Genomic DNA, 23121 nt, shown 5'->3' with positions numbered 1-23121 from the left:
TATTGGTTGTATTTTGATTCAGCAGCTTACGGGGACCCTTTAAACCCAAATACTGTGGCGTGAAAGTCATTCCTCCAAGTAAAAAAAGGCAGCTTTTATTTAGAGTTCAAATATGTCTTTAACTGGGTAAATTTCTTGTTACTTGCTCATTCAGTGTAATAATGTAACTGAAGTGAAATGAATCATTAGAAATCAATAACAGCAAATACACTTCCTTTAAAGGCCAGTCATAAATCTGGGTGACTTCCTACTGGAAGCCACACTTTCCCTTCAGCGTGTCCTGATACTTGGCTAGAGATTTTTTTCCAATGGCCTCGTGTCTGTCTTTGATGAAAGGACGACACGGCGTGACGTATCAAGAAAGATTTCGTCCCAGCCTCCGTCCTTACTTAGGAACAATCCTTCCCTGTCCTTCTGTCCATCTTCGTTTAGCACTAAATGTGCCTGGGAGGGAGATCATGCCCTTCCTCCTGTGGTCGATCTGGAGTTCAAGTCATGGAGAGGATTAAGAGTCAAGATTCTTCTCCCCAACTCCCAGCTCACTGGCCTCCCCTCCCCTAGCCCGACGCCCCAGAGCTTCTGCCTTTCTTTGGCACTCATGGCAGCTACTAAAACTTGGTAGAGAGCGGTCCATATTTGGTGAGAAAACAATTCACCAGCGGAGGGGCTGGTCTAACTTCAACCAGAATCGTGCACCCAGGTTCCCGGAAGCCCAAGGTCCTATCCAGAGGTGTTCACATACACCGGCCCCATACTAAAGCCAGGGGGCTGGGCACAAGACCTACCTTTTCTTGGGTTTTGTTAATGGGGGAAATTTCTGATTTAGACGGATGCCAGCAAGTGTAAGATCAAACTTAGCTAGGAACTCGGGGGAGGATTGCGTTTAACTTTGAGTTTTTATCTTTTTCTTATGCAGTAACCCTTCCCTTATTAAAAACATGCAAAGCAGCCACGCCTACTGCACACCTCTCAATGCAGCTTTACAGGTAAGATTAATGGTCGTCCCGAATATGCGGCAGAGGCCCGTGTCTCCCCCACTCATTTCAAAATATATTAGCCTCGCTCTAATTAGATATTAAATTTTAATTCCGTTAAACTTTTTTCTTAAGTGCACAAAGCATCGTACTCCCTGGAGGCAAACACATTGGGCTGTTTCAGCATTAGCAGGATGCTTAGCATTTTGAATATTGTGGCAAAAAAATTAAAAGTTCACTTATTAATATTTATCAGCAGTATCATAATTTCCATCCTCTTATTTCAGAATTTCACTTGAGGCAAAAATACCACAAGTGTAATTACTCTAGCACAGCTATTAATGTGCTGGATGATAGGCCACTGGATCACATGACCTTCTATTGTTCACGGGTTTAAAGAGAAAGCAGAGCTTTTTATTTCTTCTTCTCAAGTCTATTTCCGCATCTTTAGTCCATCGCGGGGGCAGGGGAAGAGATCCAGGTTTGGTTCACTTGGTACAAGTACACGGTTTCTGTTTGAACTAGAGAGGTGTTGGGGAAAACTCTTTACGTTTCCAGCAGATTGCTCAACATTACGTAATAAGCACACGGAATGTTTGTTTCCTGAACCAAGCACTCATTACATAACCAGCATTACCGGGGGACGAAGACACTGGCGTTGGGCAGGAATGAGTTTACCCACCCCCCCCTCCGCCCCCCCCCAGATACGAGTAACCAAGGCTGCCCAGCCTTCTATCTGTGGCGTTTCTCGGTGGTCCAGGTTGAGTTTGACCCTCCCTCCACTGTTCTAGAAGACGCGCCAAGGGAACCCTGCTCACTTTCAAGACATTTTCTCTAGATAGATTGGACATATATAATCCAGTGGGGCTTTATCACCCCGATGTGTCGTGCCCCTCCAGAAGGCCGTAATACACAGATGCAACCATTTGCTGAGAACGAGAGTGTGAAAAAGGCTCCTTGAGGGAGAAGGGGAGAGGATGAAAAATTGTTGAGATAGTGGACGTTACACGAACAGAGTGCAGTGCAGAGGAGACCAGGACAGACACCCCGTTGTCACTACTCACTGCACAAATGTTTACTGAGCTCCTAACCTGCAACTCCCATCATCAGGACAGGCTCACAGCTCCCGACATTAGATGATACACCATTAACGCGGTTTCCTTTCAGGGGCAAATTCACTGAACTTAGCTTTTCAGTAATTATATTTATTTATTTTTAGCCCGAACCAACTTTACTGGGAGGAACTACTTTCTGAGTTTCTGTTAATTACTTGTAGTTTACACAGTAACTTTAGAAAAGCAAATGAGCGCACGCTTAGATGCCGCCACTGTAAATACCATTCATTAGGAACTTATTTTCCCTGGAGTCTTGTGAAGTGTGAATTTAAAGGCTGCTCTATCTGGGAGAGTATTAAGATTACAAGCACATTTTACATTCATGAGGCAGAAAGGAAAGAAAAAAAAAAAAAAACGCAGTGATCCCCTGGATTCTCTTAACTATGTGAGTAATTTGAATTAGTATGCCTTATCATGACAGACCTGTTCACGTTTCATCTCCAAAACATTGGTTTTTGGCATCCTCTCTACCCTTTCTCTACTTCCAGCGGTAGCCCCAAACTGTCCTGCACTTTTCCAAGAACACTTTGTTTGCATAATGAGGTGAATACATTGATAAAAATTCACGATTTGACGAATGGATCTTTTTTTCCTCTGCTCTAGGAGTTTGGATCCATGGTCAGTAGACAGTCTCATGTCACTTTCTGCTGGGCAAATTGAATCAGGATTCTACCAGCAGCCTTTCCTGCCCATGATTGCCCATTTACATTTTTCAAGACAAGTAAAAATAATAGTGGAACAACATCTTAAAAAGATTACTAGAGCAACATAATGCATGATATACAATATATAAAATAGGACAGCAGAATCCACTACAGAAATAAAACATTGGACGTGAGACAGATTGCATTATGCTCTGAAAAAGTGAAGTAACTAAGGGTAACCGTAAAGCTTCTTATTTATAGACTGCCTTTCCCCCAAGGATCTTAGCATGGTTCATGTTCCAGGAGCAGTGGTACCTACAGACTTCTGCCCCATTACTTGAGCACCTGAGTTCTGTTGTGTGTGTGTGTGTGTGTTTGTTTTTGTTTTTGTTTTTTTGGCAGAGGTGTTTGGTATGAAACCATATACAGTACACAGGACCATTATATGATTAAGTCCATTATAAAAATTGTAACCCACCTGCTTCCACTGAGCCATCAGCTACAAAATTGTAACACATAAGCAGTTGGTAGAAAATGTTTCTAACTTGGGGGGGGGGGTGGTTTGATCACTCAGTCAACAAAGAATGTACAAGAAGCTCTGCATATCAGGCACCAGCTTCTCTTTGCTGCCCACTTGATCATTATCGTAAAGGTTATTAATGCTGGTTTTCTTCACTTACATCTTTTTTGTCTCACAACCAAGGGATCAATACAAGTGCCTGCCTTTTGGATGCCTTTCACCGCTGTGGCTGTTGGGCCCCAGCCCATATTTTAATGACCTTCACCTAGAACACTTTGAGAGCCAAGGAGAGCAGACCATCTTAAGAAGGTTGCTCTGTCCATAGGGTGACCAGCTTCTCCCACAGAACACATTCTTACAAACATTGCAGTTTTGCCTTTACCTCTCAGTTTTTGACTCGAGAAGCTGTTGCACCAGGTTCTGACTGTGTAATAGTGAAATGCTCTTGTGAGAGCTGATGGTTCCTGCGGAACTTCCATGATTAAGAGAGGCATGACCACTGCGTTGTCTCAAATAAAGGCAGTTAAGATGCTTGTCCAGCTGCAGTTTGAAAGAAAAAAAAAAAAACAACCTGGCAACTGTTGTTGATTTTTGCTCTGCCCAAAAAAAAAAAAAAAAAAAAAAAAATGCTTTATTGCCATTATCAGAGATCTGTTGAAAAAGAATGTTCAGATTCGCTGTTCACCACATTTGGAAATAAAAACAGGATTCCCCCCCCCCCACTTTTTAAAAGAAGGCAGTTACGTAAATACAGAAGTGAAGGGAAATCTGTGGGCTTGCAGCAAGAGGGCTTGGCTTTGAAATAGCGCCCTATTAAGTGAAGACCCATCACGGGGGCTTGTATCTAAGAAGGCATTCCTGGCTTTGCAGTTTGTACAGTTAGGGAGGCTGCAATTGTCATAATAGGCACATTCCCTGCAGCCCAGCTCTGCACCCGTTCTGTCTTCATTTTTGGCTCTCTCTCTCTCTCTAGAGCCAGGATTTCTAGAATACTTTGGACTCTTGTATCACTGGCCAATTGAAGTCACCATGCCAAATTGTCTTGTGATTGTACTTTTTCCTCATTAGGATGGAAAACCAGGCATACTGTAGTCTGTAAGAGGACAGTTTTGATCAATCTTGGTCTAATTACACTGCCAGTTTTTGAAAGTCTGCCCTCTTTAATAAAATGAAAAGTTACTGGGTCATAATCACTACCCAAGGAAACAATATGGATACTTCAGTCCAGGGTCGTCTGTAACTGTTGGCTGCATTTTAGACTGGGTGGTCATTTTTCTCAAATGCAGGAGGATAGCAAGTGAACAGCATCCCCCCACCAGACTTCGGGATTTCTTATTTTCTCCAATTCCACACTTTTTGCTGACACTCATTTGGAGTGACAGGTATCTTTTTTTCTTTAGTCCTAAAATTCCAGGTGACCAGTCTGAGTCTGAAACATTGAGATAATTGGTCGAAGGTAACACCACGCAAACTACACTAAACAGATTCAAAAATTATTAAAACAGAAATGATGCGGGTGGGGGGGGGATAAAAATTGATTCCAATTCTATAATCTCTTCCTTTTCTCCAGGATCTAAGAGGTAAATGTTTATGGAAGTTCTCATAAGTTTGAGCTGTGCGGCCAGAATAATTGGATCAAATCTTTAATATCCAATACTGGAGTCATCAAAGTGGATAAAGAAATGAAAATTCCATTATATTTCCCTGTGATCTGGAAATATTCAGTCCCTCTTGAAGGAAGGCATCAGACAGAAAGCTCATTTTAGATAGCCTTGTCTAAACCGTGTGACTCTACCCAGCAGGGCTAAATTGAGCCTTCCCTCCCCTTGAGCGGTTTGGTCCCAGCTAGCTCTTGGAAACCAAGCTTGGGACATGTGTCACAAGTCTTAACGTTAAAGCAGAATCCTTTTACACCTGTTCGAAACTGGCATTTGCCGGCCACACGGTGAACGTACCCGGAAGATCCTTGAATACGCCCCTAATTAACAGCTTCCCTGTCTGTGCATATTCTGCGTCCTCATACATTTTCTCTCGGTTGCTAACAGGCTTCGATGGCTGAGAATAGTATACCTCTATACACTACCGCTTCCATGGGAAATCCCACTCTGGGCAACTTAGCCAGCGCCATACGGGAAGAGCTGAACGGGGCAATGGAGCATACCAACAGCAACGAGAGTGACAGCAGTCCGGGCAGATCCCCTATGCAAGCTGTGTGAGTACTGTCCACGCCCAGAAGGTCTCTGCATGCGATGTGCACACGAACTCTTCTCGAGCTGCTTTTTAGACCCTTTCTGTAATTTCTGCTTTCCTAGAACCTAGGTAGAAGTTGGTGCTTCTGGAAATGTTTAGCTCGGTTAGCACATAAAAGGACCATTTATACTAACGTTCCCATAAAAGCAATCAGCTTCATGCAGCCCTACAAGTGCACACGGCAATAAAATGGGTGACTCATTTGCTTTTTTTTTCCCTCTGCTTGGCATCTCAGGCCATTATTTAAGCCACATTACCTTTTCCTCCTAAAATCGGTATGCGTCTCTGTGAGTTTGTTCAACTTGCCGGTGTGCCGAACCTGGCAGAGGGAGAAAGAGTGCTTGTTTATTTGGTTGTGATAGTCCGGACCGCAAACACCACGCTCAAGCGTGATGACCAAGCATTAACGATGGCACAAATGAAAGGCGGCCTGATTTATAGATTGCTTTAAAATACCAAAAGGAAAATTAATAGGAGCATTATAGCAGCAGACGGCAGTATAATGAGCACCGTATAACTGAATGAAGTGATGGGCGATGGTTGTCCATGCTGAATGTGAACAGCACAGGGACTGGGCAGACCTCCCGAGAGGCTCCGATGCCTCCCGAGGAGGAAGAGCTCCCTCTCCGCTCGGGAAGGCTGCAAAGAGAACAGACACCACGTTTTTCCAAGTGATTGGATTTGCGGGGGATGCCAGGGAGTGGCCATCTCTATCTCTTACCAAACATCTGCTAAACCGTTGCCCCCTTTAAAGGGACAAACCAATCCAGCCTTTCCAGGACTGCCAGCTCCTGGAATCGGCCCCTTGTCTACACCCTGTTTGTGAATTCCTTGACCGACATCTTATTTTAAGGTAATTTGAGTGATAGTATGACCTGGAGCGATTAGCAACAGAATGAATTGGCATCTAATGACAGCAGGGGAAAAAAAGAAAAAAGGCTGTCTGCCAGGGAAATGGGTAGGTTCGAGGGGAATCTGAAATTTGATTATTTAGCATTTGAATGTCATGCCCAAAGAGCTTTGAAAAGGATCTTTAAAGATGGAAATAATCGTTTTTAATTTACAGGAACCATCTCTTCACATTTAGTACACAACACTTCAAGAATGCGTTTGTCTTTCACACTGATTCTGCCACACATCCCCTCTTCTAAAGCAATCTGGTGTTCCCGACTTTATTGTTACCACACTCGTGTTCGTTTTTAAATCATTGTCCTGACAGGAGTGTTTACTCAGATATTAAGGAAGTTCAGAGCAAACATAAATTGGTATATAAGCCGCTTCAAGCAATGCTCATTAAAGCAAATATATCCGAAGTTACTGGTTGGAAGAGAGACTATTCCTCACAATCTATCTGCACTCCAAAGGGCTGGTGGATATACATTCCTGTTACGTAGTGCAAAGGATTACTGAAGAGAGAAAGATATTTGGATCAGAGCCTCGGGCAACAGTGGAGAATGATGCTAATTTTACTGTACGAGATAAAGCCCCTCCAAAGTTCCTAACTTTGAATGAACCCCAGCATTACCAGAAACCATCTATCACAAGCGGCTTAATTTTTAACGAAACGAAGGTTTCCGTTGTTTTCTGCTGTGTTTAAGGAAACCCTGTGTACAGATGTCATGACGCACGCCGTTGCTCACATCTCCCCGGTTTGCGCTGTTTGCTAAATATAATTGCGTGTTAACAGCATCGCCCTTGTGCCCGCTCCCAGTGTCACAGAATGTTACTCTTTTTGACCCTCTGTTTCCATTAAGCGACTTCTGTAATGACACAGTTTTCCTTCTTGTGCAGTATGCATTACCCGGCTATGATGCAAATTGTTTCTTAACTGTTCTAGTCTGTTGGAATAAATCAAGCTGTAAACTTTATAGCGTGGCTTAAAGAACCTTGTTAGGACCGGCAGCCCAAGCTTCGATCTAGTGTTGAAACCGAGCTCCCCGTTCTTACCCTTCCCGTGACACTCCACTACTACCCCATTTTGTTTCTCCTTTGAAACACTAGAAAGTACTCCCATAATTATGGCTTTGGGGCATTATACTTTTATCCCGATAGGAACTAACGGAGCTACAAAGCAAAATACTCCATGCTGTGCACACACCCTCAGAACACAATGCCTCTAAACACCAGTCAGCTTTAGTTAAAAACTCTCATGTTCCCAGAGTGGCTAAACAAAGGAATTACTCAGATGTAAGAAGGGAAGTGTGTGGTTTTGCACACAGTTTCCATCGGGAACTGTCTGGCAAGTAGGAGATGGAGAGAAAGGTGGGGCAGCGGGGTGATGTGCAAGATGGCGCATCCGTGCAGTTCCGATTTCCAGGAGACACGCGCTTGTATGTGAAGAATAGTATCTTAAATAGTTTGCATCTCACCTGAAATGTATCTTGCTTGGAAATCCATTCTCTTGGATTCTCTGAAGCACCATATGCCCGTGTGACTGCATTTGCCACACTCAGGGGGGATCTGCTGGTACGAAGAAATGTTGTGAGGCTGGATTGCATTTCTCTGGAGCTTTAAGGAGCCTTAATATCTAACTCACTTGTGTTGTCAAGGCTGTCACACAGATCTCGTCAGTGAGCTAGCATTTGTGGGGGACGGGCTCTGCATTAGGCACTGGGGCAAGCCAGCATGCACGACAGGGTCTTAACCTGTGTCTTGGGGCTGGTCAATAATCATACTTGACTTCAGCTGCAACTTTCAGGGGAAAACAAAATATTCTCTAGTGTGACGTGTGTTTGGGGAGACTTACACTGTATCTGGTTTGTTTTTGTGCCTAGCGAAACAGTCGTCAGAGTCAAAAATTACAAAGCAAGAACTTCCTCAAGAATATTCTATTTCTCAGTCTTCCCCCCCCCCCAAACTCAAATTCAGGTTTATAAACCTGAATAGATGAATAATTAAGCATAAAAGAAGGAAAAGTGAGAAAACGATGATCCAGGATACTACAGTGAACTTCAATACAGGACTTGGTAACACACACACATACATTTCTTGCCAAACGTGAATCAGTGGAGAAGAGGGGGTAATTTGTGAAGTAACACTGCTATTGAATAGGGAAAATATGATACTGAAATATGAAGAAACGTTCACCGTTGTCAGTGATCCAGGAAGCACAATTTAAAGTAACCTGCGCTTACCTTACACCTGCTAAGCAACAAAATATTTTAAAGTAACGCTTGCGGGGGGGCGTCTGGGTGGCCCAGTTGGTTGAACATCCGACTTCAGCTCAGGTCATGATCTTCGCAGTTTGTGGGTTAAAGCCCCGCAAAGGGCTCTTTGCTGACCGCTCAGAGCCTAGGGCCTGGAGCCTGCTTCGGATTCTGTGTCTCCCTCTCTCTCTGCCCCTCCCATGCTCACGCTCTTTTTCTCAAAAATAAACAAACATTAACAAAAAAATGTTTTTTTTCTTTAAATAAAAGTCATGCTTGGAGCTGATGAAGTTGAATCTAAATTGATACAGCCCCTTTGGAAATTAATACTATAATAAATCATAAGAACCATAAAGATGTTTTTGGCCTTTGCTCCCAGAATTTCATTCTTAGAAATTTATCCTGAGGAGGTAAATCAGCAGAAATAGGAAGATTAATGGATAAAAGTGGTTACTCTATTATTCAAAGAGCAAAAGAAAGGAGAAAAAAAAAAAGACCGTCACAAAACGCCCAGTATTAAGGGACTGATGGGTCCGCACAAGGGATCTCATACAGCCATAAAAATTACAACTGAAAAAGCTAGCAAAATAGTCTTATTTCCATTATGTATGCAGTATGTAAAAATATTACCCCCATGGGAGAGAATAGGCAAAAACAAAAAACCTACCTTAATTTGGGATTTTGGGTGATTGTTTTCTAAAGGAGTCATCGACACGGCACCTAATTCTTCCCAAAAGAATAGAGGGTTTCCTCCGATGGCTGGCTTCAAAGGTATCCTGGGAGGTTTCAGTGCTCTGCCATTTCCTTATTGAAGTTCCTACTGATCTGTGAACCCCATCTTCACTTTTCACGGGGGCTCTTCAGTTACACAGCCATTCCTCGGCCTTACTGTACAAACACAAATAAGTAGGACCGTTAAAGAAACTAAAACAAGACGGAGCACGACCCATCAAATGGGCTGTATTACAACTTTGATAAATTTCGTTTTGCAAATCATTTTGAAGAACGTGGGCACCATTTTTTTAAAAGCTATTTACCCTGACATCTACCCCCAAACCCTCTCTAGGCTGTGCTAATTTTAGAGTCAATTGGTTTTCTGAAGGTTCACATCATCAAGGGCAGTCCAAAGCACTCCTGTTTGTTTTTAAATGGTTCGAGTGGCCTTTGGGGTTTGCATACATCAATTATTTAGGAAGTCAGCCATCCCCAGTACCACCTCTTATTACTAATACTTGATAATGTCAATTAAAAAATCCTCCCTTCTGCAGCTTGTCCCAGCGATGGGACCATTTTAACTTGAATGGTTCTTTTACATATCAAAAGGCTTGCAACAGAAAGTAATTTGTATTTGCAAAGGATCGGTTGTAAATATGATTTACGAACAACATTTCTCAATTGTTATCCCCGTGGTTTCGCGTGATCCCCCGCAGTCCCCTTCAGGTGAACCCTGTGCGGGTCCATAATGAGAAAGTTGGCAGATCTCGTCACAGGCTACGGCGTCCCGGTGGCCGCTACCAGCCGGGCCTCTTGTTTTGCCTTGTTTACAGCTGACAGCGTTATTATTCTGATTGGGGCTCTGCTTTCTTATCATATTGTTGTGTTGGGCGAGCCTTTTCCTCTCCGTTTGTGTTTCCTGGCAGGGCTTTTCTCGCCTTATTGACAGTTTGTAAAAATATGCATTAATTTGGAGTTTCAAGCATGTATCATGGTGTCTCTTTGCTGTGTTTGCTTGAAGTTGATTAATGATAGAACCTCGCTTGGGGTCGGTCTCTGGAGACTTCTTTCACAGGTTCTGCATGTTAACTAGCAAAGCAGAACACACAGCAAGCCATGATTAGCCCAGCCTCCCGCACTCTGTGGTCCCCACAAAACACCATTGTAGTGCAGATTCTTATTTCACGTAATTCTTCCAAGATTTGTATTCTTCCACCCAGGATGCCCCTGCGGGGCCTGTTATCTGGTACTCAGAGTACGGTCCTCCTCGGACCAGCAGCACGGCGTGGGAGCTTGTCAGACATGCAGAGTCTCAGGCCCCATGCCACCCCTGCTGAGACACACGCGGCACTTTAACAGGGGCGCAAGGTGATCTGAGTGCGCTTTAAAGTGTGAAACGCACCCCTGCGGGAGAGGCTGCTCTGGCCAGGGACTGTTCTAGAACAGCACTGCCCCACAGGAACCTTCTGCCCTGATGGCAATGTTTCTCTCGCTGCCATCCAGTATGGTAGCCACGGGCCACACGGGGCCCTTGAGCACTTGGAACGTGGCACTGAGAAACGCAATTTTAAATGGCATGAAGTTTTCATTCATTTGAATTTAAATAGCCACCACCCAGTCCTCCATCTAGGGAGGCTTTTGCTGCCCCCACCCCCAACTTGCCCTGGTCGGGAAGGGCCTTCCGTGAAGTGAACTTGTTTTCCTTCCTTCCAGGCATCCTGTGCACGTCAAAGAAGAGCCCCTCGATCCAGAGGAAGCTGAAGGGCCTCTATCCTTAGTGACAACAGCCAACCACAGTCCAGATTTTGACCACGACCGAGATTACGAAGACGAACCCGTAAATGAGGACATGGAGTGAGCGTCTCTGGGCAGGCCAACCCCAAGAACGAAGATTGGGGGGGAAAAACACGTCAAAAGTCAGCAGTGAAATTGTTCTCCATTTGTTGTACAGTCTGGAGGATTTTCACTCCATTCGGACAACTCTGAAACGTGTTAACTCTGAGTGCCATCAAGAATCCCATTTGGGAGTATTTTTGATTTTTCTACTTTTTGTTGAAAAAAGGAATTTGTACTCTGTGCATTGGATGGACTTGTTTGGTACTTGGGATTTTCCTCTCCTAACAGTCAACATCAGTGTTGTAAATTTGCTAAACTGATTCACTTTTAGCAGCAGACTTTGAACTGCCGTCCTGCCGACGTGGGACACCGAGGACACCCAACTGAGCATGTGCGTCTAAGCTGCAGACCAAGCCTCTGCCCAGAATTTAAGGATTCCAATGGACGACCTATTTGCACAGTACTGCATGTTGATTATCACTGCCTTTACTCCTTTTTTTTTTTTTTTTCGTTTTTGTTTTGCTTCCAGTTGGGATGGGGAAGGCCTTTGTGTGTGTATTGGGGGGAGGGGGTTAAAAAAGTAATTATCCCAAACTTTTTAATGTATTGCTTTTTTTTTTTTTTTTTTTTTTTTTTGCTTCTACTATACCATTTTAAGTTCTGACCTCAGGCCTCCATTTGGGCCCACGGCCTCCTGGAGGCTTAAAGTTTTCTGTACCTTGTGATGAATGTTAATAGGTGTTTTTATTATACAAAGCTGAATGTCATTTCTCGTTTGTAGTTTTCTGTCACTCATTCCATTTTCCTTCAGACATCACCACGTTTTCTCTAAAGTCAGAAAACATTCCGTTTTGGTCTTTTTCAAAAAAGGTCCCAAATGCTGCACTCTCTACACATGAAGGTCCTCTCACACAGACCTGAAGTCCTGCCAGAAAGAGAATGAATGACAGAAAAAAAAAAGAGAGAGAGAGAGACACCCTAGGAACAATGCAGATTCATTCCACGAAGCAGTATTGGAGGTGGGAAGGGGGTGGTTTTAGTTTCTTTTTTGTTTTGTTTTTTGCAGCTACCATCATTGTCAGTAAATGCCACAGCATTCTGCGAGCACAAGGACACATAGGCAGCACTACCCCCCCCCCCCCCCCCAGATTCTCCTGCTAGACGGACAGTGTGGCTGTGGAAGGCTCTCCGGCGGGTAACCAAGTTGCCATGGGCCACAAGCTCTCTGATGTTAAAACCAGCCTGGGTTGCTTTGTTTGCAAAATGGCCAAAAAGCTGGCTTCCCTGAGCAACTCTGCTGAAAAGTGGTTGGCGGCGCTGAATTTAAACATCAGTCCAGACCTGCTTGGTGGCATTAATCTGTTTGAATGCAAATTAGATTTCAGATTGAATTTGTGATGGAAGTTAATGAGGACTGAGTTCAGCAAATGCTAAAGTGTTAATTTCAAACGTGCAAATTCGGTACTGCAGTTGAGTTTGTTATGCAATATTATCCCACCAAGCCAGTATCCAAAACTAACAGTAGAAGACATCGAGGAGACGGGGGTGCATGGAGCCCCTGAGCGTTTGGAGAAAGAAACGTGGCATATGCCGAACGTGACGGCCATCGGTCAGTACAACCTCAGTCCTTAGGAACCCCTCAATGCTTCCACTCTGCACCCACTTTCCTGTCACTCATTTATTTATCTAGGACCGTAGCTTTTGTTTTAGTTTGAGAGCCTTTTGGAGCTTAATTTATATTCTTTGTACCTTTTTTTCTAAAATTACCAAAGATATTACACAAAGGTAAATTATGTTCTCTGTTTTATGCTTTATCTGATGAAGCCAAATATCCTCTTATTGTTGATCAAAGGAGGCGAAAGAATTTTAGAGGCAATTGATGAGTTATAGGCTATTGCTAACCTGAGAAAGAGAACTGCTCCTTCTTCATAGAATAAATTTAGAAGACCAAGTAGGTAATGGAACCAAAGTTGTTATTTTTGTTATTTTTTTTTTTTTCTTGTTCTGTACCTCGACAGAGACCAAAATTCCTAAAGAGAGATTATGGGGCTGCTGAAGGTGAAAATGGGGCACAGTGTTACAGGAGCAAAAGAAGGAAGGGAGTCCCATCTCAAAAACCTGAATGGATGCCACTGAAAATTAGGGGTAACCAGTAAAGGAGACAGTTAAGAAAAAATGTAAAGAAAACAAAAGCTTCTACATTGGAACTAAATCACAGGCACATTTCTAGAATACATTTTTGTTTTTGTTTTTACAGAAAGAGGTATGCCACTTTGGTTTTAAGGACCGTGCTAGGATCACTGCATGAATTATGCTTTGTCTTGGCATATATCTTCCGGTTTTTTGTTGGTTTTTTTTTTTTAAATGTTTTCCTTTTTCCTTCCTTTTTTTCTAATTAGGCTTTGGTCAGCATTTTCCATTGAAAGAAAAAAAAAAAAGTAACACTCCCGTCCACTCATGAGCTTGGTACAAAAACTTCTTTGGCCATTTCTTTTGAAGCTTCACTGTGCTTTCTGTATAAAGGGCAGTCTGTGGTCACTCGAGACTTTTTTTTTTTTTTTTTTTTAACTTTTCCAGGCAGCTTCATGATGTGCAGGCAGTAGCCAGACAGGGTCATGGGAAGGGGGCCCTGTGCTTCTAAACTGAGTGGTTGCTGGTTCGTTTGGTATTCAAAAGAGGATAAAAATCTGGTAGATTAGTTCATTCTCAGCATGTGTAGCTAGACATGAGTAAAGATAACAGCATGAGAAACTGTTAGTACGCATACCTCAGTTCAAACCTTTAGGGAATGATGAAAATAAAAAAAAAATACATTTCACTCAGTTGCACTTAGTCGTATGTCTTGCATGCTTAGTCTAAAGACTGTAGCAAAAAAAAAAAAAAAAAAAAGAAAAATTAGATTTTACATATCTTTGCAGGTCTCACAACCCTGCAGAAGAACCAATTGAAAAAAAATTCTCAGGCTTTACAGCAAGCAAACTTCACTATGATTTTTACAATTCTGATTCTGTATCCCTTGGGGGGGGGTTATTCCAGTCGCTTCTTTAGGATGGGGTTTATTATGTTGTACATATATTCCAATGTGTCTTGTGTGAATCTTTGTCTTTTTTGGGGGAGGGCAGAGGGCGGTTCTTTTTTTAGATATTGTTCCTAAAAAGGAATAAATGCATACACCTGTTTGTCAAAACACCTTTGCTTTTTGTGCAACTGCTTTATATTAACGATACTAAAAAAAAAAAAAAAAAATAGCTTTGGGAAAAAAACTACTGTATGTAATGGAATTGCAGAATTTGCTGCACATGTATTTTATTTAGTTATCCTTGCTTTAAGAATATTGGATGACATTTCCTGACATGTGGGAGGGAGAAATTCCCTAACCTTTTTTTTTTTTTCCTTTTAAATTGTAACATAGTTGACAGATTTTTTTTTTTCTGTTCTCATTGATCAGAGCATTTTGTACAGATTCGTGTGTGTGTGCGTGCGCGTGTGTGTTAATCTGTTTTTTGATACATTCCTATCCCTTGTGTTTATCCCACCACTGCCTTCCTGGCTATCTTAAACAAGTTCATACATTTGAAAAGAGAAAAAAAAATGCTGTTTAAAAAAATGTTTTCTCCTGCTGCAGTAAATATTTTGCATGATGAAATTCCAGGGTCACACTTTCAAAGTTTATCAGTGAAGTAGTGATTAATAATGGGGAGTTGTCAAAGCTATTGAACTTTTTTGTATAAAAAAAAAAAACTTTACAAGGTGCCAAGATGTAAAGACAATTTGTTACTTTTCCTTTTCCTTTTTTTTTTTTTTCTCCAAAGAAAAGCGTACATTAGGGAGACAGTCCCTTGTATCAGGCAAATGCACTGTCAGGAATGAGAATCCATCCTACTTGTCCCTAGAGTCTGTCCTTGTAAGACAAGTGACGCTGCCCGCGTTGAAAACCAGCAGTGAAATGAAATATCAAGGCTTCTGTGCACGAAGAGTGACCGCCAACCTTGCCACCCTCGGACAGCGCTAACATTACAGCCAGCATTCCGTCAGACCTAGGAAAGAATACCTTGGATTCTTAACCCAAAATCTGATTGATGTAAATCACTAGCTATTTTATTGTGGGGGAAAAAAAAAAGTTAAAAAAATATCTCCTCTCCTTTCCACATTCCAGCTGAGCTCCGTTTCCAAGGGTACAAAGAAGAACATGCTTGTAAGGATTTTGAATCTTTTGGGTACCTGTTGGTTAATGGTATATATACCCTCTTGATATTTTGGATGTTTTTGAATGTTGGTTTCGCTTTTTTATCCTGAGAATGAGACTTAAAGTTCTAAAGGCATTTTATGGGGCCGGTGTAGTTCCCACGATCTCTGCTACCCAGAAGCCTTGATGAAGATGATCTAGTCCGGACTATGAGCACGGTGCTTCGTGGATATGTGCTGCCAGTAACAAGAATTTTTTTTTTTTTCTGTTTTGTTTTGTTTTGATAAGGCATAAAAGAAACTCATTCCTTGACATCAACTGTAATTCCATCATTCCGTGTCTGTGGATACAGACAATAAAAAAAAAAAAAATGTTGTGTAGTCAGTACTCATGACTGACATTATAGCATTCTCAAATGCAATAAAAATGCTGTTTGTTCACACTGGTAGTAAAAAGTCGCCACAGCCTAAGTTTCTTTCCCCTTCTGACCTGCTGATACTGTGTGTTAGGCATCTGCCTTAGGTTTATCACCAGCTGCTTGCAACACAGAATTAAAATCAATCTTAACTAAAAGCTTTCATCATCACAGAGGGCTGAAGCTCTCATCCTCAGGGTTTCAAAGTCCCGAGTTTCCACTTAGAGAACTGGAAAAAAACAAAAGCGATAGAAGCTACCTTTTCTCCCGAGGAAGTGCACCCTTATTTTTCTTCATCAAATTTTATCCAGAAAAAAAAAACCCACAAAATGTTTAATAACTAGCATTAAGAGCAAACTAAAATTTCACAGGAAAGCAATTTCATGAATAATTCATTAAAATTTCACATCTGCAAGATTAGTCATCCAAATAAAATGCTAATGTCAAAAACATGCACCGTCTATAATATTCTCATCAAGAAATCTTTTTGCATATAATGATAAATGCTTAGATTAGAACAAATGATTTTATAAAAATATTCTATCAAAAGTATGCTAGATAACCACATCCACTACAGCAAACAGTGAAGCACGAGGAACTAAATATTCCAGAAATACCATCTTGATTTCAAGATTTGTGTCACCGCATACCTTGATAAAAACAAAAAAACAAAAAACCTGCTATTTGTCTTTTACATTATTATGTCGTGTGTATTCTAAGGATCGATGAGATGGGGCATCATCTTTCAGTAAAAATTAAATGGGTATATTGAAAACAGCACTTGAAGTGGCCAAACCGTAGTAACATAAAACCCTTCTGGATGTAATTCAGAGCGTAGCACAAGCCAAAAGAGGACTTGAAAATTAACCAAGCTGCTGTTCGGCCAAACACCGGCTGCCGGTGAGGAACACGTAAACGTGCTTTCCGAGCATTGTTTTGAAAAGCCCGTCTTAGGGGGAAAAAAATTTTTTTTAATATAGGTTTTGCTATTAAGTTGCAAAGTAGTGTCCTCTTTTCATTAACAGTTATGCTACAGTCTAGAAGCCCTCTAGTCTGATAATTAATAAAACATTTGAACCCTTAATTCTCATCTAGCTGCTAAGAATATAATATTAGGGTTAATTGAAATTCCTTTAAATGCCAGGCTTACACATAAATACTGCTTACAGCATATGCAGTTGGTAAAATTAAATATGTACACATATTTGAATAAGCTGAAGGACCCAAACCAAGTATGACCATGCGTTAGTGAAGGCTGTATGCACAGTCCCTTTTTAGTTGTATTTCTGGAATTCTTCTGAAGCAGGAACATGCTCTTTTGCTCATTCACTTAAGGCTTGTTGCTCAGAGAAATGAGGCAGGAAACCCAAAATACTGGTTCGTTTAAATGGAGGCCTTTATATATTAAGAGCCTCGAGTCTTAGACTAATTTCACACCAACACAAACAGCTACAATATACTAACTCCCCATGTCCCCGTCCTCCACTCCCCGCCCCCCCCCATCAAAAAGACCAAAACAAAGTATAATTAGTCATTCTTGACTTACTAGATTTTGCGTTCTTTGATATTACATATTTACGTAGAGGGTAGTAATCATGATTTGTCTTTCATCTTCATTGTAGTAGAGTCAAATAAAAGTATTCTTTATTAAAGTGAAGTTGGGTCTCAAAACCTTCATTTAAGGCATTGACTGATTGATGAAAGGTTTAAGACAGAATTCACATTGGAGGGAAATTAAATTACCTACAAAAACACTGGTTTAACTGGGACAATATTTGGATTAGAAAGCCATCACTCCAGATATAACCTACTTTTATTTATTTTTAAACACTATTTTATTTAAAAAACAAACAAACCCTATGTCGTCTTATTTCCACTCTGATTGCAAAATGACATTCGATGCTTAATACTACATATATATATATATATATTCAGAATGGTCAGTGTTCCTTTTTTTTTTTTTTTTTTTTTTTTTGGCTTCTACCAAGAATATAGGGGATGGGAAAAAGACAAGCTTCCAAGTTATAATGTTAATTTGAAGGTAACCGGCCTTTCAAGAATTAATTTCAGCCAAAGCAATAATCATTATTTACCAGCTTGTGACATTTTTATCACTCATCATATTAGCAAATTTCCATTGAAAATGCTAAAATGGTTCGTCATAAGGCCGGTAACTGCTCTGGCTGTAAAAATGACCAACACAAGTGCCGGTACTCAAACATTAAATTATACTGTAATTAATAAAGACAGTTAAACTGTCTACTAGCAACAGCAATTTAGGTAACCACATTTGATCGGCTATAAATTGTAACTACATTAAAATTCCAGAAATATTAGCAATATGGATTACTTGATGGAAGTCAGTGCAGATCACCAACTGCCACCCACCCCCTTCTTTTTTTTTTAAACAACGGAAGCTCGGGTCAGGTTGACCACAAATCCGTGGGCGAAGATCAGGCCTTAGCACTTTTCATCTTGTGAAACAAGCAATTACAAATAGTTGCATCGATTTGTTAAAAAGCTTTAGGTGACATAAATTGTTTCCTGTTTAGCTTATTGCCCTGATACATAAATGTCACCAAGTCCAGTATTAATTAGGGCCGTGGAGGAACACAGGGTGCCTTCCAATGAAGATTTTGTCAGTCGTTCGGTGAACGTTCTGGAGAGCTGCTCTCTCCCTGAATCATTTCTCATGAGTGGCAGAGAGAGAGAGAGAGAGGAAAGGAAAATGATTTTGTCATGTCAAGTCTTTAAGACCAGCTTGATTTTTGGTTTTGAACTATAGGACAGGATTTCAGCCTTGCTTTATTGCCATATGACAGAAAAGCACCACATTTTTAAAATACCTTTTAAATAGAATAATATTTACAAGGCATTTCAGCCCCTGAAAAGCTAACACTTCTCCCTTCTGAATATATAGTACTATATGTGTTTCCTTGGGTTGCTATTTCCACACTTAAAATACAATTTTAAATGGCTTGTGCGTGTTATTGACTTAACATAAATCAAATGTATCATATATACTTTCTTTAGGTTGGCAAGCCACTTAGAAAAATACGTTAGATTCTGGGAGGAAAAAAAAGTCTGGAGAAAATTTATTAAATAGAAGTTTTTACTGTAATAGAATATTAACGTAAGCCAATGCTCATTTGCCATTAAGCTGATCCTTTTTTAACATACACATGCTTTTTATTATTTTGCACTCAAGCAAAAATTCCACATTCAAAGACTTTCCATCCAGTCGGGAATGTCTCTGGCAGGAAACACATAAGAAATCCTGACCTCCAGAAAGACAGCAGACATCGTCCATGCTGAGCATGAGCCCCACTAGGCAACAAAGGGAAACCCACTCCTAAAACACAAGGCACGAGCTAGTCAACAGTGTGGAATTGGGAGAAACAATTATTCCTGAAATCCTTCCTCACTGCTACTCCACCAGCACACAGATGAAAATGTTTGATTTGCAACATAAAAGATTCATTAATTACCACTTGAATATTTAAAGCTATTTTGCAGTCTAACAGAGATAGATAAAGCAGTGAATTAAAACCTCTAATAAAATTGTAAAAATATTTCGGTAAGTTTACTCGTGTTATGATTTAGGGAGAGATTCAAGCATTCTCACGGAATAGAATCTTAGCAGTTTTCAAGTGTGTATTTGAAGGAAGGAGCTGAGTGTTCTGGGAATAATTTGTTTCTCACTTTCAAATGTTTACTAATACTTTATTTTCAAATCAAGCTTGCTACTTTAGGACTCTATGGATGGGGGAAAAAATTGGCTCAGCAAGTCGCAGCATTGTATGTCTGATCCAGAAATTGAAATCCTTTCAGAAGTACTTTGCATCCAAGTGGCGGTTTCCTACCCACAAAATGCACCAAGTCTAAAACATCCAAACCCAAGAACATACCGTAACAGTCCCTCTCAAGCATGGGATTGATCTACCTATGACCCAGTATAGCATGTCAGTGTTTGGATCCTGGGACGCTTGAAGGAGACCACACGAAGCACACTCTTTGAATCAAATGCTAGAGAATCCACATGCCCGATTACCATCTCAGCCCTGACTATCACAACCTGATTGACCTTGACAAGTCACTTCCTCTCTCTGGTCCCGTGCTTCCTCTTTCTGTCAATTGAGGGCATTTAACTACATGACAAAAAGGGTTCCTTCTGATTTTAAAATTCTCACCATTTAATAACATGTTCCCCCTTGGGGACTTCTCTTGATGAAATCTATGGTCTCAGCCCAAGAGGGTTCGTGTGGGACTCCATATTTCATTCACCAATATTGTAATAATCGTCTACTTGAACTCTGCCTGGTAACATGCCCCGTTAGGAACACATTTCACTAGCAGGCATGCATGCTTCTAGCCATCCATCTACCCACAAAGAAACATTAAATGACTTGTTCACACTCGACCCTGGATGTACAACTGGAACTCAGACAAACACAGCCTTGGCCTCACAGTACCCAACGGTTCACTGGGAAGAGAGCTCTTGAACGTTCAGGGTGCCCTGCAATGCAGTAAGTGCTAAGGAGAAGGGAAGGGCAGGAGTATTTAGGAACACCACGGAATTGTGCTGGGGGCGATCAGGGAAGCATCCCAGAGCACGTTTAACGGGAACCCAAAGGATGAAGGAGAGCATGCCAGCGCGGAAGGAGGAGGACAAAGTTCTAAGCAGAGGCAATAAAGCTGGGATGTCAGCAGCATGGGACTTCCTGGCAGAGTTAGCAAGAAAGGTATAGAAGGACACGAAATAAAGTCATCCCTGCAGTTCCCCTGTATCAAGCATATGGCAACATCGTAATTCTAATGCTTATTAACAGATCTGAGTGCTGTACACAGTCCAGCTTGACAAGACCTGGGGACGTGGTGCAAAATCAGTTTCATACTCAGGTGAGCAAATGGCTTCTCCCCCCCCCCTCCCCCCCGCCCCTTTCCCAGCCACATTGGCCACACCGTGCATTTCCTGGGCACCAACCCCACTCTGCCTCCAGGCTCAGTGTTTCTATTCCCATCGTGGTGGACCTTCTTTTCCTGGCTCACATCCTCCCTCCCTTCAAAGGCCACAGCAGAGAGGGCTTTCCTGACCACGCACTGTAAATGGCACCCTAAGTGCCCACTCTAGCCTCTACATTCCACATCCCCTTGCCCACTTGATTGTTCCCATCGTGCTTAGCACCTCTCAACATGATATATTCATTCGTGTCTTTTCTTATGGCACATCTCGCTCCAACTGCAAGGGCAGAAACACTCCCTGTATGGTTCGTTGCTGTCCTCCATCCTTCAGCATGAGGACCACGGATAGATGCTCCCATCTGCTGAGTGAAGGAAACAATGTCACACTACTGGGAAGGCTACAGGTGGCACGAACCCCTGCAGTCACATTCCACAACCTGCCATGTAAAGCCGCCTATGAATTTCAAGGCCCACCAAACCAAGGGTCACTTCAAAGACTGTCACACCAAACCTGCAAGGTGGCAAGGGTCACTGACATGTTGCACATGAGGACACTGAGGTTTCCTCAGTAACCCGCTCCGGGTCCCATGGGGAAGGCTCTGCAGGGTCAGCATTTGGGTCCATGGTTTCCTCTGCAGCCCCTATGTGAGTGCTGGCCATGCTCCCTACCTCCAAAGAGCCTCTCAGCAAAAGGAAGGGTCTCACAGAAAGGTAGCAAATATGATCCCATGATTTTAAAGCTCTAGGCTTCCAAAGAGAATCACTGATGTTCATTTTGAGGACATTACAAAGTTGTCAGATGATACAGAGGAAACCATTTACATGTGAATCCCATACCGGTGGTGCCCACTAGTAGACACAATGTCAGGAGACCAATGCCTGAGGGGAGAACAAAGACTGTGAATCTCCTGTGCATCATGGGGTCTTTCTGACCTGCCTCACCTCAAAGAGGACTATTTCTGCGGACCGCCTGCTCCTGTCAACAGCCCTACTCCCTCCTTGGGTCTTTCTTATGAGGCACATTAAAAATCTTTCTGAAAGATAATCACCTCTATATCTAGAATCCCACACCAGTGTGTCTGGAGAAGATGCTAGAGCAACAGTGAGCTCCTTGAGGACAAGGTTCGCTCTGTCTTGTTGCTTGTAGGACCAATCTGAAGGCGCCTGGTGGGGAATGAGGCCGGAAGCTGGAGCACGTAGGCCTGGAAGTAGAATGTGATACATGGGGTTTCAGCATCCCTGTCTTCCTGATGCCTGTACGACATTGGGCGAGTTACTTAAACCTCTCTGAGCTTTAGTGACAATTTTCACATTACAGGACAGTTACCATGACTAAGCAAGATAGTGTATTATGTAACAAATAAGCCACTGAATGGATTCTTAGTAAATGGGATACTGTTGAGAAAAAACTGAGCCCAGGCCCATCCTCCTGTCTTTGACACTCCAGCTGGGGGCCAGGATGGTGTCAAGTAACTTCAAACAGAAACAGAAAAGTCCACATGTTACAAGAATGTGTAACACAGAGAGAGATGTGCTTTGGAGAGAAGGGCTCGGGGAACAGGTTTGCAAAGACAAGAGGCTGAGTTAAGACCTAAAAGGTGACTATGAATCAGCTAGGTGGACTTTTCAAGACTGAATTCACCAGCATTCGTTTCCATTCTTCAAGTATAGCGCCCTCATTTTTCTTTGGAGGGGACGCCCCTTCCCACCCCGCCAATGATACTTCAGCAGCACCAGCATCTTCAACTTCCGCGCTCAGCGCGCATTCCCAGACTTCCATTAAAACTACTGAGAGAAATACTTTTCCGGAAGGTCTTATTGACTGGCTAGGACATCAGCCTAGAGCTACGAGTGGCTACTTTTGCTGTGAAAAAGGTCCATCTAAAGAATAGAAAGAAAAAAAAAACAAACAAACAAAAGAGAAAGAGGTGGAAGCTCAGAATAATACTGACAGCTGAAACGGAGACCAAGACGGGAATCCAAGAAGGGACCTAAAATCCAAAACTGGGAATAAGAATTAGAGATATACTGATACCTCATTTGAGCTCCTGGATCTAGCCATGCCCGAAGGTAGAGATAAACTCCTGGATTTGCCATCATTTGAGCCAGTAAATTTTCTTGTATATGCCAGCATGAAGTGGCTTTCTGTCTTTGGTACTCAAATAGCCCTACTGAGTGTACTACAGGGTGGGGGAGGGGGGACTTCAGAGAGAGGACAGCATGTGTGAAGTCCCTAGGGTAGAAAAGAGCATTCCAAGTTCAAGAATCTGTAAGATCTGTACGTCTGAAGCTGCCAAGTGTGGGGCAACGTATAGGCGAGATGGTGCTCAAGACAGAAGCAGGGGCTGGACAAATCGTT

At 42.1% G+C, this 23121-nt stretch overlaps 1 protein-coding gene and 1 long non-coding RNA gene across 10 annotated transcripts in view; one reads left to right on the top strand and one right to left on the bottom strand.

The window, feature by feature from the left end:
* Positions 1–15843, top strand: part of FOXP1 (forkhead box P1) — a 507364-nt gene extending 491521 nt beyond the window's left edge. For 8 of the 9 annotated variants that reach the window (XM_045493547.1, XM_045493545.1, XM_045493544.1 and 5 more), the window contains 3 exons: positions 917–986; positions 5299–5465; positions 11077–15843. In XM_045493547.1, coding sequence (XP_045349503.1) covers positions 917–986; positions 5299–5465; positions 11077–11221 — 382 coding nt within the window. In that variant the 3' untranslated portion in view covers positions 11222–15843. Of the gene's footprint in view, positions 1–916; positions 987–5298; positions 5466–11076 lie in introns of those variants that run through there. The other variant, XM_045493552.1, reaches the window with a different exon arrangement.
* LOC123605876 lies at positions 5761–9527 on the bottom strand. The gene is made up of 3 exons (XR_006715971.1): positions 9317–9527; positions 7873–7963; positions 5761–5822 (listed from the first exon to the last, which is right to left on the bottom strand). It is a non-coding gene; the product is annotated as an uncharacterized LOC123605876 (long non-coding RNA).
* Positions 15844–23121: the final 7278 nt, after the last annotated feature.

Source organism: Leopardus geoffroyi, chromosome A2, assembly GCF_018350155.1.
Source record: "Leopardus geoffroyi isolate Oge1 chromosome A2, O.geoffroyi_Oge1_pat1.0, whole genome shotgun sequence".
In the NCBI taxonomy this organism is placed as follows: Eukaryota; Metazoa; Chordata; class Mammalia; order Carnivora; family Felidae; genus Leopardus; species Leopardus geoffroyi.
Note: the sequence above shows the minus strand (reverse complement) of the source record. Positions and strands in the feature narration are given on the sequence as shown.